Source organism: Phaeoacremonium minimum (assembly GCF_000392275.1).
Source record: "Phaeoacremonium minimum UCRPA7 unplaced genomic scaffold PA7_03_scaffold_580, whole genome shotgun sequence".
Taxonomy (NCBI): domain Eukaryota; kingdom Fungi; phylum Ascomycota; class Sordariomycetes; order Togniniales; family Togniniaceae; genus Phaeoacremonium; species Phaeoacremonium minimum.
Genome location: NW_006921482.1, coordinates 326724 through 344118, shown reverse-complemented (window position 1 = coordinate 344118; position 17395 = coordinate 326724). Strand labels below are relative to the sequence as shown.

The window sequence follows — 17395 nt, the reverse complement described above, 5'->3', positions numbered from 1 at the left end:
GCAGCTAACTAACAGCCTCCATTGGTTGCCAAAACCTGGGAAAATGTAACTCAGTATGTGGGCGGTTAACCTCATGTCTCTGTGGAGATCATTGACATACCGTGTGATGATGATCAAAAAGCCGCCGATGCCAGGCGTTCACACAGACAGACTGGCTTCAAAACAACAAGAGGGTTCTACAGTGCATATTGATGCCGTCAGCTCATTGGTAGTGTGTTTTCATTCTCTTCATCATATCAATAATCACAGCAAATGAGCTGCTAGATAGCTTCTTATGCATTCAGACAATCAATTCAGTACCCGCAACCTGATGCTATGCAGAAAAAACAAACATGTGTTCCATTACCAGCCCGTGCTGTTCCAGTGTTCCCACGGATTTTGCTTCGTTTCCCATGAATTCGTCCTACTATTCCAGGATCCGGTAGGACCGAAGTACATCTCTGGAGGAGGAGGCGAGTTGTGGTATCCTGTTCCAACAACCTGCACGTGGCCCGGTGTTGGGCCACCGACTGATGCGGGCGGAACGGCTGTTATGGCATGGCTCTCGATAAGCGGTACCTTGTCGTCGAAATTCGGCGACGGTTGGCCGTTCTTGTGGATGGCTTGATAGTCTTGGGGTAGACGATCGGTGAGGCCCTCTTGCAGTCCGACTGCAGTGCGAAGTTAGCAAACCATGCTTGTTATGTCTTTCACATAAGTAAGTTGAACTTACAGATAAGGATGTAAAACCAGTCAGCAACCACAGGAGCCCATGTTGCAAGGGCTAAGATCTGACCGAACGTCCACTTGTCCTCGTTATCCAAGCCACCAGCGAGCTTGATGATGCCATGTCGAAGATGCGTGAAGTAGGCAAGGACACCCCACATGAGAATCAAGTTGATCCAAGCAACGGTCAACCGCCAACAGGCCCGCCACCTGCGAACCCAGGGCTTCTCCGCAACGCCTGGAATCCAGAAACCAGTGACGACGAAAGTTGTGAGCACGATCCAAGTAAGCGGCGCCCCAATGACCAACCATTGGCCTGCTTTCAGACCGTGCCAATAATGAGAACCACCACGCCTATCACAATAGTACAGTGAATACTTCTTGTGTCGGTCGTCGTAATCGAGCTCACCACGTGGACCAAGGAACATCTCTGTCACTCCAAGGCACCACATCAGTAACAGCATTGAGCGCCGCATCCATTTACGATGTCCACCTTCAGCACCACGATCCGGATCTTTCATCAAGGCGTATAATAGCATAACTGGGAAGACAGAAAAGGTGGCTGCCAGTAGTGACAGTGATATGTCATAGAGCGCGCTGCCCGTCGGGATGTCTTGCTTCAGCTCCGGGAGCTTGCGCGTTTTCGTTTTCTCTGCTGCCAGGCAGACTGAGGCAACGAGCATGACAAGCGCCAGAAGCATTGTGCCTGAGAGAAACGAAGCCAGACTACCTCTAAAGGCGTCGAGGACGCGGCCGGCTTTCCCTGACGAGCCGGTGAAGGTACGGTGGATGTGTGGGACCCCCGGAAGACTATTCTTATGGGCCTTCTTCTCGTAGTATCGCCGTATTTGCCATATTGTATAAGCGAGGAGATACATCGTGGCTAGGATCGCCTCCACGTAATATGATACTTGGACCTAGAACCAAATTAGTACATTGAACAGTTAATCAGATCTTGCTACCCTTTAGAAGAACTACGCACCCCGATTCCAGTGACATCAGCGTTGCCAGTCCGGCCCAACGCCTTGCAAAATTCGGCAGGGCATTTGTCCATGGGTTTGTTTATGGCATGCTCAAGCCAGACCGGATTGGAGTCCCAGAGCTGCTCATCTTCGTCAAAAGACCAGTAGAGATTGTCCGTAGTAAATTGCACCATTTGACTGAATACCATTGCCTCGGTGACGTTCTCCGGGTACTCCCAACCCATCGGAAGTGCGTCCCAGAGGTACGCAATTGAGAGTTGAATACTCCCGCCTAGGCCGTCACTCGGGTTCCAGGGATTGGGCGTGGTCAATCCGGTATACCACTGACCATAGATCGAGCAGTCATTACCAAATGTCATCTGCTCCATCGGTGGAAAGACCAGGTCTGTCACGTTCACCCATGTCGACGCCATCCCGCCAGATTCAAAATGAATGAAGGCCGGATGCTTCTACTGGTGTCGTATAAATCCCGTCTTGGAGGTGAAGGACAACCCACCGTCATCCGGATATTTCAGAAGCGGTGACCAAGCTAATGATATCGTTGGCATTGAACTAGACGAGTGAAGAGACGTGCAGCTTGAAGCAGGGGAAACGGCAGTCTAAAGTATCACTTTTGCGGTCCACTGGTCAAGCGGCGAGCTTGGAGACGGGCCTGGGCCGGTGAGTGCCAGTGCATAGTGGCTTGCAATCCTTCCATCGCTTGAACGAAGGATTTCCGTGAGGCTCCAGCGAAATGAGACATATCGAAATGTGCGATTACAGTGATATTGTAAGCACTATGTACGCTACCTGTTTCCCAAGAGGGTATGGGATAGCCTCAGTTGGAGACGCTAGAGAGGGCTGAACACGCCGCGCTTCTATAATTGGGGGCCAAGGGCTGGCCCCCTGGCACTCGCCAACAGGGGAGACAGCGGCACAGTCCAAGACACCCACATTTGTAGAGTCGAAGGCCGAGTCTAAATGGATGCCACGGACTCGCTCTGATGATGTGCAACGACTCCCCGGTTCACCCTCACTAAGCCACTGGCCGGGCAGCAAGCAGCCCATGAAGGATACATTAACTGCTTTGAGGAAGATTGCCAGAATAACATAGGCCCTGCGCCTGCGCCTGCAGCCATTGTCTGAGTTGATGCTGTTCATGCGGAGCAGTCTCCCGTTCTGGCTTGAATGGACTTGGGGTACCACTGCACCAGCCGCTGCCGAATAAGCGGCTGAGAGAAAAGAAAATGAAGGGGCGGACTAATGATTTTGGCCCCCAGCCGACCATTAGTAACACTACCAAGTCGTACAAAATTGCAGAGACCATCCGTTCTTCGCAACGATGCTTTGGCGGACCGGAATGCACCTTTATGGGCGAAACACGCAAGATGAGTGTTGGTCCGATTGCTGCAACTCCGGTCGTTCCGGAGCATAACGGTTGCACGCGTAAGACGCGGCGCTGTCTACAGGGGCCTCAGTCCTGACATTCCGCGGTCGATCTTGGCCGGAGCCTCTGCCGGCATCTTCAACCGCTCCGCTACCCCGTCAAGACGGCGGAGCTAGGCAGTCTTTGGCAGGTCCTTTGGCATGACTACCGACATGATGGCACTGCAAAGGCCAGCATAGTAGCCGTGCTGGGACAACCTTAAGTCAATTGGGGTTACGGAAGTAATTGACGACCTCGTGGTGGCTGAGACATCTGGGAAGTTCCGTCGATGGCGCCTTAACCACACACTGCTGAGGAGATACGAATACGGGGGGCTCTTCAGAAATCACTTTCATGCATCCACCCCAGAAGAATGTTTCTTGGTGTCCCCAGCCATCAACGAGACACGCATCGCCAGTCGTCATCTAGGCGTTTTTGACGTGGAAGCCTCTGATCTCCGTCCCACTGTGCACGGTGACTGACAGACGACACTCTAATTGATATAAGCTTGTCTTTCGTCGAGGCTCGCCAGGCACAAAAAGCTCACCCCGCTTCAGGGGCCGCATGCGGTGTTTTTTCCTCTTGAAGCCACCCGCCGCCCCCACGCAAGCCAAAACCTCGCTCTCGCTCAGCCCTACATACTATCTAAACACTTGTCGCCAAGTACAGGGTCGGCATAGCAGAGATCAGTGGCTAGTGACGTCGAAGCATGCCTGACGGCACCCCGTCGACTGTCATATATCATAGGTAGCCATTGATGTCGGAACAGGGGCCTGGCAGCAACATGCCTCGCCTTCGCCTAGGCTATCGGAAGTCCCGGACAGGGTGTCTGCGATGCAGACAGCGGAAGGTCAAGGTAACTATTGCCCGACACAATCTCTGAGTCAAGGCCTCGCGGCTCATTACGAACAGTGTGACGAGAATCGGCCCTGTGGTGCTTGCGTACGACATCGCATTACGTGCAGTCTCGTGTCGGTGTCTCCGACAGCAAGCGCAAACTCCTCAACTGTAGATCCGGTGCCACAAGACTCAGGTACCGTGGCAGTACAGGTATGTTCCTTGCTTGTTAATTGATAAGTCGTTAGCCTGCTGACACCGTGTAGACCGACTTGAAATTACCAGATGCCAAAGATGAAGAGAAGGCCCTGGATCTTGGAGACCCGGCTTTGCGGTCATTGTTAGAGCAGGCACACTCAACCATATCGCCAACAGGCTCTAACCCCTTCCCTTATTTTGACAAGTTTGTCAGCACTCAGACAGCACATTACACAGGCAGCTGGACCGCAGACTTAGAGCTTCTTCACCACTTCACCATAAGCACGTGCATGACTCTGCCCAAGTCATCACAGGTCTCGCGAATATGGCAAGTCGACGTGCCTAGGCTGGCATTTAGCAACACGTATCTCATGCACCAGCTCCTCGCCCTCTCCGGGTACCATCTCGCGCAACAGCATCCCGAAAAGTGCGCGATGTACTCCCTCCAGGGCTCTCTTCACCAGAACGAAGGCATCCAGGGTATGCGGAAAGCACTCGGCGAGATCACGCCGGAGAGCTGTCACGCGCTGTTTGCCACGTCGTGTCTGCTGTGCTTCGGCGTCTTCGCCAGCCTCTCGTTTCCCGGGGCCGCCGACAACTCACCTACGGTGCAGGGCCTAATCGACGCGTTTCTCCTCGTCAAAGGCATGAGCGGAATCCTCAACACATACGAAGAGACTCTCCGTAGAGGGCCACTTGGTCTCGTCTTCGGTCCGGGTGCCCCTGTCTCGCCGAGCAACGACAGTCTGATCGCGATCGCCGTCCAGAAAGTCAAGGTGTACGCTGATAGTCTCGATGACTTCGGCCTCGATCCTGCAGTCAAAGCCGTTGTAAATGCGGAAGTTGATGCCCTAAGTCGCTGGATCAACCTTGCGGCGAATAGCACAACATATGCAGAGATCAGGACGGTTATGACATGGCCAATCAGCATGTCCGAGGAATACATATCACTGATTCGCCAGCGCCATCCTGCTGCATTGGCGCTGATGACCTATTATTGTGTCATTCTACACGCTACTGGGGGCAACTACTGGTTCGTGAGAGGGTGGGGGTCAAGTGTCGCCAAGGATATTGAGTGTGCGCTGCCGTCGCAATGGCGGGATGTCGTGAGGTGGCCGATGGCCTGGATACGCGACCATGCTGGAACCAAGGGCTATCGGACCGTGGTAACAGCGATGGATGCTATGTGAGACATCATGGTTTGCCAGGCGCTTGCTTATGGATCTAAACTTGAGGGTGGCACAACTGGGTTTGGTTGATGGCAGCTAAACCTGCAATTATGTATTTGTATTAACATTGGAATACCCCTGAGAAGGCGTTTGGAAGCTGAATCTAGGGTGAATAGATATCAAAGTTTGTTGTTTGCTTTCAATTTCTCATGTCCCAATTTTCACTCGATCCGATTATCTCTCCCTGGCGGATTTATAATACCAAGTATCAGAACATGTTCTCCGCTCGGGAGGGCCGATCCGGAACACCGTCTCGCCCGGATGCTTTCCTTCTGATGGTTCTATCGCGTGTCTGTGTCTCGCCTGCATTACTCGTCTCACCTCTCAAAGTCGTACGAGACGGTCGAGGTTGGATTTGGGTTGACTGAGGCACCAGAGCATATGCCTTGAAGAGCTCCCACTGCCTCGGCGTCAACCGCTGTCGTATGACTCGTATGCGACGCTCTTCTTCCGCATGATCTGTCAGCAGAGCGCTGAAATATAGGTGCTCAACGAAAATGCGTCTGAAATTCGAGTATCTTCCTTGCGCTATGTCATGCTCTTGATCCTGCAATTGCCTAACATTAGCGAGAGCCTTGGTTTTATTTTGGTTCGCTTTTGATCGAAGTCATGCATCTCAAGTCATTTGCAAGCTCTGCTGGGAAAAATTAGCTCAGTATCTGGCTGGCATACCTTAATCTCTTTCAAGTACGCCATATGCTCTGGGTCATTCACCATTAAGACGATCTGCCTGGCGAGTGCCTCGAGCCCCTTATCGAGAAGCTCTAGAACCTCAGAAGACTTGATATAATCTTTCAGACGGTCCCGCTCGCGTCGAAGTCTCACGTACTTCTCTTTCAGTTCTTGGAGAGATTCTGTGGAAGCCATACTGTCGGGTTTAGTCTCTGCTCAGAAAACAGATGGCCAGGCTCGTTGCACATCCTAAGAAAGACTTCATCTACAGCTCAAAAGCACTGGGCACCATTCTATGCAGTTCAATGCTCTGTGTGATTCAAATGGAAATCTCAGGATGAATGATGCGTCCGTGAATCATCATACTCTGACAATTAAGTATGTGATTTTTACACCTTGCCCCTAGATAGCGTGTGACCGCGTTGTCTTATTTAGTCTGGAGCTTGTCTTTCACATGCCATACATGTCAATCATCCACCAAGAGATACCACCTTATAATCACAAGTAAGTCAATTTGAACTCTGTTTCAATGGATTGCATCGGCTCTCAGCATGTCGTAACTTGAAGGCGGAACAGAGAATTGGCAGCATTTCGAAGCATCATGGCCTGGTGCATAAATCAGTATAGCTCCAAATCACCCAGCGATAAGTAGCCACGAAAGAGACAGGCATATATTCCTGATGCTTTATGACTCATTTTATGCAACCATAACGCCGTCGCCATACAACGCTCTGACCAATATCCTGCCCTCATTCTCTTTGTAGCATAACCATCAGGCCCATCAACCCCAACATGACGGTCTTGAGCCATGGATGCTCCGACAACATGATAGTGACGTAGCCGACAAAGGGGATATAGCCGACCACGCTCCCGATGATGTCCTTTCGCTCGAGATAGTCCTGCCCCCTCGCATACAGCTCGGTATCATCTGCGGAATTATTGTCTCCCTTGGTCAACAGCTTCGCATCGTCTCTGGAATGTAACTGTCAGGAATTGTAGCTCGCATGCTGGTTTGATGGTGGAAAGAATTGCTTTCGTACCCAGCACCAAATTTCCTTACTACCCGATGGACAATAGGAATGTCCTTGTCCTTGACATTATACACCACGACCTCGCCCACTTCTGTTTCGCGAAGGAAGTTTCGATTCCACAGGAAGAGGAGATCCCCACGCTGAAAGGCAGGTTCCATGGATCCTGAGAGAACGACGACGATGGGGGACGGCGAGTCGGTGATAACAGACAGACCCTTCCACATCTAGGTGATTCAAGTTAGCTAGAAGTCGTCAAGAAGTGCAGAGGGATTGTGGTGTTTGCGAGCATACCATGAATGCCGTGGACAGGATGAGGGCGAAGTTGAGGAGCTGCGCAGCAGCTTGCCGCGGGTTCTGGAGACTCGAGAGCATGGTCGGTCGATTATGTTGCCGTGCGCATTGATGAGCAAGTCGGACAGGGGGAAATGCACGCGGAGAGAGTGGTGGTCGAGTAGGCGCTTCTTAAGGACAGTGCGGTCGCATGTGTGCACACAGGAAATGAAGACAGCTAACGAGTAATTAGGCACGCACCCAAGATCATGCAGGAAGGTCAGCCTCGTGAAGCCTTGGATTTGGAGTTGACAGGTAGCTAGAAGTTAAGCTATGTCATTGGCTAGTGACTTGGGAGTGGGGCATTCCGGCCACCAGCCGTCTCCCAGCTGCCCGCTTACTGGAAGACCGAACTGAGTGATCTCAAACAGGCAATTAATACGGTGATAACTAACGAAAGGCACACAACGAGAATGGCTGCACCTACTCCTCCTATGTTTTCTGGCGTGCATACACGCTCAGCGCTGTTATGCAATGTCTACGATGATGACTCTCAGGTATCTGTAGACCAAGCAACATTCCACCCGGTCTCAGACCCTATCAAAGCATACTAAGTAAAAGAGGTTCTACAATATGTCTCGCTGCATTTGCTCTGCCTTGGCTCCGTGTGAGACTCCTACATCGTAAGAGAGCTCTACATAACATAATAGCTGATGGTAGGGTGCGTAGAGACTTTGTAAGAAGGCAGTTCCATGTATGTAATTCTAACGGATAACAAGAAGGAGGAGGTTCGTTCGAGATGGAATGTCATTGCAGTGCGCTGGCAGAGTCATCTCTTATGACATGCTAGCCCATGGCTTTAGCCCTGTCCTACAGTCTTCTTTAGAAAGACAACATCGCGCTTTGAGGCTTATCCTTCATCTGATGTTTCTAGTGTGGGGTACTAAGCGTCTGTAGTGGTGGTGATGAGCAGTGAGTCAACCAACCAACCCAGATAACCTTACTTGTGATCCCGTAGCTTCATTGCTAGTGGGCAGTGGGGTGTGTGGGGTGCTGTAAGAACCAACCTGGAATGTGCCTCACTGTGTCTTTATGGGCACCGATCGCAAACAACCTCTGAACGTTTGCCGTGATGAAAGAGAAAGGAATACTTTGGCACGGGCAATTTTGTTCATGAGTTCCATATTGCCGAGTCTTCCCGTACAACTAGACTAATGCTCTGAGTTGCCTGATTAGTCTCGCGCTCTTCAGCATGTTGGGCTGACGAGGCATGGTGTTATCAACCGTGAACAGTCTTGCAAACCACGCTTCACGGCTTCAGTGGTGTGGTACACCTGCCTACAGCGTTGCTAATGTGGCAGGGGATGTCTCTGCACGGGCGCTAGTGAACCCGACAGAGACAAGCCGTCTCACTCCCGAAACAAACATTTTGGACTCAAGTGAACAGAGACATGTTGATGGCGCCTATCCGGTTCTCTGGATTCTGCAAGATTGATCCCCTGACCACACTACCACCATACATAGCCTGCCCTGGCTTGAGTGGATAGGCACGCCCCTACAGTATTATATGTAACCGGACAATCAACAGCTCGAATCACTGCCGGTGCCCCATATAACTCAACCTGACCAGGCCCGCGGGCAAGCCAGGCACGCCAGCATGCAGGGCGCGTGAATGTCAGGCATCGATTGGCATGACGAAGCACGGCGGCGGCCCAATCGGCCAGCAGAATCTGGAGGTACTCATGAGCTTGCAGAAGATACTTGTCGCTTGGGGATAAGGTCAAGCACCGGAAGTGAGGCTGTGCCTGGCCCCCGATGAGCTGTCAATGGCTGTTAGTCTAGCAGCCATCCTTCTCAGGCACATGGGCAACCTTCTCCGAATCTGCTCCGGCGGCATCACTCCCTCATATCTCCTCCTCTGAAGCTCTATTCGTTGCCCACGTCTGCTATCCTTCTCTGCCCTTCGTTCAACTTCTTTTGTTCTTACTCATGTTTCGAGATAAGCAGAGAGATAGGGCGAGCAATTGACTGCCCGACCAGCACATTAGGCGCTTGACTGGGCACGTGGGCACTTTTTGATGCCGGGCGAAGATATCCACCTTCGGGTGCAACACACCCCCCAAGAGTAGCCGCGCAGTCGCGATGCCTGTTTTGGGACACTATCAGACAGGTACAGAAAGCACGGTGATGTGTGTACTCCCATACCTGCAAGTGACAAGTCTTTCCACGATACCTACGCACGCTCGGAACGGTTCTCATACTACACACCACGTAGTACTAGGTATGCATACACAGATACCCAGCGGCACGATGAGGCCCGGCCGCCACTTGTGGTCGCAGTGAGGCAAACGCACGATTCCCTGCCTGATGACGATTGTTTTGGCGATCCACGGCCCCTGTTCCCTGCTGTGGCCGCACCGGGAAGTGCACTTTTCAGGGCCTCTTCTGGTTTGCTGAAGAGCGCATCCCTGCCTGTAGCCAAGATGGTCATTGGCGCTATAAGAATACAGGCACCCCCGCCTCACCTTGGCCCAGCTTTCCTCCTTTCTTCTTCCTCCCCCCACCACAAGCCAAAGGGTCGCAAAGTGCTTCATAGGATATATATCTCGATTGACAATCGTTTTCCCCCTCAGAGATATATACTTCTTGCCCGGACCCAAGTCAATCTTTTGTGCGTCAACGCTCACTCCTTACTTTCCCTTTTTCCGTGCGTCTCTTTGCGGGACTCTCTTGTTTATCACTCGTTTCGTCGCTCTCTTGGTCCAGCTCGAAAAGATATAATAAGAAGAACAAAAAAACATTCAAGGGGACAACGGGGGGTCTAGTTCTCCCGCTCTGCTTGTTCTTGTTCTTGTTCTTCTTCTTCCTTCCCGCGCGCTGCGAGTTCGAGTGTCCATCCGAGTCCAGCTATCAACCCCGAGAAGTACGATAAGAAGCTTCCCAGAGTCACCAACACACCCGCCGCCAACATGTTCAAGCGCTCGTTCCGGTCCAACAACAGCCAGCAGGCTGCTGCCATGGACTCGCAACACCGCGTGGACAAGACGGCGAGGCTGATGAAGAAGGGCACCACCACGGCGGGCTCCGTGCGGGATCCCACCAAGTTGTCGAAACTGCAGCGGTCGCTATCCGAACGCGAGGAGGCTTCAGCGTCATCGTCACGCATGAAGCTCGACTCTAACAAATCCCTTGCGCCTTCGCCGATTGTCACCCTGACCGTCGGCAGGGAGGGGCGGCTGTTTGCGGCTCACGAGGATGTCCTCTGCCAGAGCTCGTTCTTTCAACAGGCTCTGCGGGGGCAATACCTCGAGCAGTCGTATGTGCAGAGTAGGAGAATCGCGCTCCCGGATGAGGAGCCGGAGATCTTCTCGGCGGTCCTCGAGTACCTCTACAAGGGCGACTACTACCCCCGCTTGTTGCATAACAAGCACCGCAACTCTTGGGAGCTCGAGGACTCTGTCCCGCGCCGAGGAACACCTCACGCATCACCCAACATCAACGAAAACGGAGGCGGCCGCGCAGGCTCCTCCGCGGCGTCGTCACCGTACACGCCGTCGGCTGTCGAGGCAACCGTCTATCTATCCAGTGTAGGGCAGCACCTGCTCCGCGACACGGTCGTGTACTGCGCCGCGGAGCGGTACGGGCTGGAGGAGCTCAAGCGGCTCGCGCTGCGCAAGCAGGGCCTTCAGTCGGGCATCGACGTCGGCACCATCCTTCGCAGCGCGCAGTACTGCTATGCCCACACGCCGGACTCGGACAGCCGCCTGCGCGCTCATTACCTGGCACTCATCATCCGATGCCGCAAGACCTTCAAGAGGAGCGGCACCATGCAGGCCGAGATGGAGCGGGGTGGAGAGGGTGGCAAGCTGTTCTTCGACCTGTTTGTCGCGCTGTGCAACCACCTCGACGATGTCATTGAGGCGGGCAACAAAGGCACGCCCAGGACCATCTGAGAGGACCGGCTTGCCCGGTGCAGGATATGGCAAGCAGTGTGATATCACTACTTTCTGATTGTTCTGTTGGCGTTATAAGAGGATATACAAAGCGGATCTGAATTCTTGGATATTGCATTTATAGGGACGGGTACATCTTTGGGTTCTTGCGACTGCGCTGATCTGTTTCGTTGCGGTTTTTGGCATCGTCTCTTCTCGTTTACGCTCCCAGGTTCATCAGATTGGAACACCATTTGGGAGATTTGCTTCTTCACTTCTCATGAGGTTGGCCGACCGTTTCTGATGAATATACCGGAGTGAGAAGGGGCAGGCTTCTAATTGATCGGGACACGAAGGTCAGATCGCAGGCGAGGACTCCAAAGCCGCCCCTTTGCAGCTCCCTTTATTTCATTTCCTGCGTGTGCTTCTTGCTGACTGGAACTAACGGAGGATATATGTCGTTTCTGGCATTTTGACATTGGCGTTACGGGGTCTCAGTGCTCTTTCCGTCTATGTTAATCGCATGGGAATCGTTGGAACAGTTATTTTTGCGACTCTTCGAAAACTCAACACCACCCACTCCGATTCATCTCAAAAAAAATATCAACACACCCGGAGTTTGTTTTTTTTTCTTTGGGAATTTTTCCTTTGCGCAACTGCCATTTGTTCAGGGATTTTGGTTGGGGAAATCTCCACGGAGGCGTATTGCTCGGCATCTAGACTGGCAAACACACTCTCCCTTTTTCTCAGATTGATATACCAGACGAGGCAGCGGGAGCTAGGAAGAGGGGGAACTGAAAACAAACACCAATAATGGAACAACAACAAATCAACCGACGACCACGGGCTGGCGCGACCCCTTTTCTGATTCTATACACAAAAGCTTCGCTGCCGACATTGCATCTCCGCTAACTGTTTCCTTTGTTCAATGTACAGGGGGAGAAGACGGGAGGAGGAGAGTGATACGTCGGGGGAAGGCAGAGAAACTTACTGTTGGATGGCCTGCATGGGTGTGACTTGCTTCAGCGGACAAAGAGCTGGCGTGTCTGATCATTTGTGATGATTGAATGAAGTTTATGATCTTGACGATTAGCATTCTTCGGGCCGGGCGGTGGTCCCTAGCGGACTGCCGTTCGCGCCCCGTTGGCTCGACGCCCTCTTGAGGGGCTTGGTAATGAGAGATTCGGCCACCTCACTCTTGGTTCCTTGATATGCATGGTGAATGTGATATGCTGCCTCTATATATGTAGTATGTGTCATGTAGATGTCAACTAGCTGCTCCACTGCACCTCAAAGTCTTTGAACTCGACAACCAACTCCTCAGTCTCGCCCTTTGGCCGCGCCGCATAGGCACTGACGCTGATCTCCCAGCTCTCGGGACTACCGCCAAAGACCCAGCAGATCTCGCGCAGCGGGATCTTCTCGCCGTCGACGATCTGGTACACCCACAGGCTGATGCCGTGCTCGTCCCCGCCCTTCTCGATGGCCACAGTCACCCACTTGCCGTCGCCCAGCACGGGCGACAGGCTCCAGTCGGCCCAGGAGTCGCAGCCGACGGTGCCGAGCTTGGGCACCGAGTTGTAGTACTCGACGCCGCTCTTGATCCACTTGGGCGGCGGCGTGACGGGCGAGCTGGCGCGCTGGAGGGACAGCAGGATGCCGCCCTGGTCGTACTGCTCCTTGGCGGGCAAGGAGAAGGACACCTGCGCTGACTTGAACTTGGTCAGCGGCCCCGTGGTGATTGCGCCGGCCGGCGTTGCGGACGGGGCTGTTCGGCGGTGTTAGCTCAGTCGTATTGCGGGGGATAGATAGGTAGTTGCTGGGACATACCGTTCCAGACATCTGTATGAGGGGGCTTTCGCCAGATGTCGGTGCCGGGTTTGGCATTGACAGAGAAGGATGACATTATGATTTATGAGACAACGTGGAAATCAGCAGGGCCTTAAGCTGATCCTGGGCATAATCTAGGTACCTCCAGGTCATGGAAGTCACGTCGTATCTTATATGGGAGCCCCTCCTCCAGCTGAGGGGGGTTCGGCGGGGCGTGCGGGTCAGCAAACGAGCCGCTGCCGGCGCTGTAGCTTGGCCTAACGCACCGGCAGCTGAGGCCCGAACGCCGTTGTTCAGCCCCTGAAACTCCGCCTTCGGGGGGCAAGGCCTGCTTGTGCTGGGCCGAACTTTTACCGTACCCGAGTCACTGAGTTGACACGGCCCAGTGGCCTAACTACCTAGGTAGGTAGCGAGTGTTCCTGGGTAGTTTGTGATGAACCTCATTGATCGACTGACCAAGGCATCTTCCCACCGTTGGTATGCATACATCCTAAGAAAGAACTAGCTAAACCTTGGAACGGCTCTTCGAGTGCTCATTGGAATAAGTCGGCCACCTTCTTCTACAAATAGCTTGGCATCACGTATGGCTCTCTGTTCATTCATGTGCTCTTACATTGTACAGGCGGAAGGGATGGACCGCGATGTGATCTTCAGCTGTTGAGATGATGTCTTGGCTCAGGTGAAGGTCAAATGAGTTGACGATGGATAATGAATGTATTTGTGTGGACGATGAGAGGTTCTTTGCTGAATTACACAGCTTTCCCACCTAAACCGGGAAATAGAACAACCACAAGTCATGAAATGTTGGCTTAGACACGCCGGGGTAATAAGCGGTGGTGTTGTTTGCTGGCAGCGTTTTAAATGGGAGGGGAAAATAAAAGTCAAAGTCACGGCCAAACCAAGAATCGAACATCGTCGCCCACCATTCCTGAGGGAGGGGTCACGTGAGGCCCATTTATGGGGGGCGGCTGGATCAGTTCCCAAACTTTTGCGGCCGTTTCCACTCGACCAAAGCGTCCTCGAAACCCCCGCCACTTTTCATATTCGCCGTTCTTTTTCCTCCATCACCAGTATCTTCCAGCATTCTCGTTTTCGCCCAATGGCATAACACAGTTTTGTCTGCCTACCCGCCCTATCCTTACACTGCTTCCAAGACTGTTATAAGTGCAGACTCTCAACTTCTAGAAGATATCCCGGGGAAGGGGGCAGTTGGACGAACGCATCCAAGGCTGCAATCCTCCAGGCTGACTCTGGTGGGGGACGAAGCAGAGGTGCTTGGTGACTCAAATCGCGGTCATTCCGTGGGATCACATCCGCCTCACCTTCGCTGCCTTATAAGTCAAAGTCCCAACTACACATCCCAAACCGAACGGAAGCAGCGCATTGCTTCCTTAATCCATAGGCACCATGGCTTCCATTACGAAGCTTCCGAAGAAAGTCACCCAACATCAAATCAAACCTCGAGGTGCACAACGCCCTAATCCCGCCCGAGCCATCAATGATCGCGAGTTCCGCCGCAAGCTACAGGCTGAGGCGGCTGCCGCTGCTGCAGCCACACCACCACCCTCCGCCCCGACCGCCGCCTCCTCTTCCTCTCGTGTGCAATGCCAGAACAAAGCTTGCAAGTTTCCAAACGTGGTGGACGGCGTCTGTCGTTCTTGCGGTCGTGTCGCAGATGACAGCAATATTGTGGCCGAGATCCAATTCGGAGAGACATCTTCAGGTGCTGCAGTCGTACAAGGAAGCTTTCTAGGTGCAGACCAGGCTGGCCCTCGACCGATGGGCGGCCCTGCATACCGTCGAATCGCTGGCGGTGGTTCTGGAGAGGCTCGAGAGAGAAATCTTAGAGAAGCACGCCAGATGATGGAGGGCTTCGCGGTCCAACTGAATATCAACCCTGCAATTGTCGGCGTGGCTCAGGCTATTTACCGCTCCGCCGTCAACATGAACTTCGTTCAAGGTCGTGGCATTCAGAAGGTAGTCGTTGTCTGCCTTTACGCCGCGTGCCGAAAGGAAACCCCCTGCAAGATCATGTTGATTGATTTGGCCGATCTCATCAAGGCCGATGTCTTCACCCTTGGTCGTTACTTCAAGCAGCTCATGCACATCAACCCTGCTGCTAGAGATCGCGTGCAGCCCATCTTCGCCGAAGACCTCATCTACCGTTTTGCGGTAAAGCTTGAGTTCGGCGAGAAGACGACTGACATTGCTACCGCCGCTGTGCGCCTCGTTCAGAGAATGGACCGGGATTGGATGGTTATGGGCCGTAAACCGTCCGGAATCTGCGGGTGCGCTCTTATTATTGCAGCACGGATGAACAACTACCGACGCACCCCCTTGGAGGTTGCCTTCATTGCAAAGGTCACCATGGTCACAATCACTCAGAGACTGGAGGAGTTTAGGATGATCCCCAGCGCTGACATGAGTGTTGAGGAGTTCTACGGGTCCGATTTTCTTGAACATCAGCATGACCCTCCGTCCTTTTACAAGAAGAGCGACGAATACAAAGCCATGATTGAAGAGAAGAAGAAGCCGCGAAAGCGCAAGCGGGTTGCGGAAGACGATCTGGCAGATGTCCAGGAGCTTTCTCCTGCTGCCAACTCACCCGACAACGACCAACAACCTGTTAATGATGAGAATAGTCCTACAGTTCCTGCCGAGTCTGGTGCCCAGTCGGCCCCAGTGACAGATGCAGATGGATTCGTTATTCCTGCATTGCCACGGACCGCAGCACAAGACAATGTTTCAGATGATCGCCAGTATGAAGACACAATGAAAGAGCTATCAGACACCTCAGCGCAGCAACTCGGGGCCCTAGCTAAAGCTTATGGCGACCAGTCTGCGATTGACACGGTCGAAGATGTTGCAAATATCGCGAGCCCCGGATCTGCTGGCTCCCCAGAGAGCTCTTCAACGGGCACACCTAGTAAGCGCCGCCGCACGACTCCCGGTTCAAGCGTTCGCAGCTTGCCACCCACACAGGGTTTTAGAGATGAGGAATGGGAGCGAGACGAAGCCGAGCTCGTCGATGAGATCAACAAGCTCGACCAAGGGATCACAGAGAGTGTCGGTGACCCCGTGACCGCAGAGCATCTCCTGGCGTTCGCAAGCGCCAAGGAACGCGCCCGGCTTATGACAATTGCCGCGGAGGAGAAGGCCAAAGTGCTCTTATCAACTCGTCCGCATATCTATCAGAACAAGGACCTCGATGCACCTGAGGTGAATGAATGGGAGTTCGACAATGACCCCGAGATCGAGAACTGTCTTCTTTCTGAGAGGGAGAAGAAGATCAAGGAGATGGTCTGGCTGAACGAGAACAAAGACTGGCTCAAGCAACAGCAGGAGAAGGCGTACCGGGCAAAGATGGCGCCGCCCAAGAAGAGCAGAAAGCGAGCCAAAAAGGCCAGGATTGGAGAGGGGCAGACCAGTCCCGCCAGCACGGCAGGTGAGGCCGCTATCCAGACAATGGCAAGGCACGCCGTGTCCAAGAGAATCGACTACAGTGCTCTCAAGAAGATGCTGGATAGCCACGACCATCGGGGTCCTGGCTCGACTATGGGTAGCGAGGTCACCAGCCGTCAAACTAGCCGAGCCGGGAGCTACATTGGCGATGACGAAGATGCTAGTGATAGCGAGCCTGAGCAGAGCCAGGCGGGCGACGTTAATCAGGATGAGGATGTCGAGGATGTCGAGGAGGGTGGATATGACGAGGAAGAAGGTGGCGAGGAAATTGACCCTTTTGCGGATGACGATCAAGGCGGTGCTGAAGACGATGACGAGTAAGGGCGAAACTCATGGAGGGAAAAGCATGTTTCGCTCCTCCACGGATTCCATGTGAGCACCTCAGATTTGGCACCGAGTCACGGAGTTAAGATACGGAAGATACCCCATTAGCGCATCTGCACAGGAGTTATCGCTTAGAGTCATTAATTTAGAGAATTCATAACACAATGTAATGCCTTATAGGCCCTTCGTGATTTTGACCAAGTGATTTTCTGAAGCAGATCCACCCTGGTTAATGCCAAGCTATCAGAGAGGCTACCGAATCCAAGGATCTGGATCTGCATGACTTGCATTCAGTATCACACAGCGTGGCCGATGTAATCCTGCAGCCGACCGGCACGGTCACAGCCAGAAGCTAAAGTGGCTCTCTACCCCAAGCTTGGCCCTGGACCACATGTTCAACACATGGCCTATCCAGGCCCGCAAATTGAAAGACTTAGGGGGTGCTCATTTTGTTGCAACAAATTCACAAAGACGCATCAAGATTCGATCTAAACCATAAGGGCCTTAACAGGGAATC

General features: G+C 53.0%; 6 protein-coding genes across 6 annotated transcripts; 3 read left to right on the top strand and 3 right to left on the bottom strand.

Moving 5' to 3' along the window:
* Nucleotides 1-342: 342 nt before the first annotated feature.
* Nucleotides 343-1861, bottom strand: UCRPA7_8153 (hypothetical protein; the record flags this gene model as incomplete). The annotated part of the gene is made up of 4 exons (XM_007920672.1): nt 343-650; nt 713-943; nt 1190-1622; nt 1688-1861. The coding sequence occupies 4 exons, from the start codon at nt 1859-1861 to the stop codon at nt 343-345; spliced, it is 1146 nt and encodes a 381-aa protein (XP_007918863.1).
* A 2557-nt stretch (nt 1862-4418) lies between these two features.
* UCRPA7_8152 (putative duf814 domain-containing protein) lies at nt 4419-5318 on the top strand (the record flags this gene model as incomplete). Its single annotated transcript, XM_007920671.1, has 1 exon — nt 4419-5318. One exon carries the CDS (start codon nt 4419-4421, stop codon nt 5316-5318), a length of 900 nt encoding a protein of 299 aa, XP_007918862.1.
* A 1460-nt stretch (nt 5319-6778) lies between these two features.
* UCRPA7_8151 (putative microsomal signal peptidase 18 kda subunit protein) lies at nt 6779-7432 on the bottom strand (the record flags this gene model as incomplete). Its single annotated transcript, XM_007920670.1, has 3 exons — nt 6779-7001; nt 7070-7284; nt 7352-7432. The coding sequence occupies 3 exons, from the start codon at nt 7430-7432 to the stop codon at nt 6779-6781; spliced, it is 519 nt and encodes a 172-aa protein (XP_007918861.1).
* A 2867-nt stretch (nt 7433-10299) lies between these two features.
* Nucleotides 10300-11283, top strand: UCRPA7_8150 (putative btb poz-like protein; the record flags this gene model as incomplete). Its single annotated transcript, XM_007920669.1, has 1 exon — nt 10300-11283. The coding sequence occupies one exon, from the start codon at nt 10300-10302 to the stop codon at nt 11281-11283; it is 984 nt and encodes a 327-aa protein (XP_007918860.1).
* Nucleotides 11284-12533: 1250 nt separating this feature from the next.
* UCRPA7_8149 (hypothetical protein) lies at nt 12534-13168 on the bottom strand (the record flags this gene model as incomplete). The annotated part of the gene is made up of 2 exons (XM_007920668.1): nt 12534-13030; nt 13093-13168. 2 exons carry the CDS (start codon nt 13166-13168, stop codon nt 12534-12536), a joined length of 573 nt encoding a protein of 190 aa, XP_007918859.1.
* A 1703-nt stretch (nt 13169-14871) lies between these two features.
* Nucleotides 14872-16875, top strand: UCRPA7_8148 (putative transcription initiation factor iib protein; the record flags this gene model as incomplete). Its single annotated transcript, XM_007920667.1, has 1 exon — nt 14872-16875. The coding sequence occupies one exon, from the start codon at nt 14872-14874 to the stop codon at nt 16873-16875; it is 2004 nt and encodes a 667-aa protein (XP_007918858.1).
* Nucleotides 16876-17395: the final 520 nt, after the last annotated feature.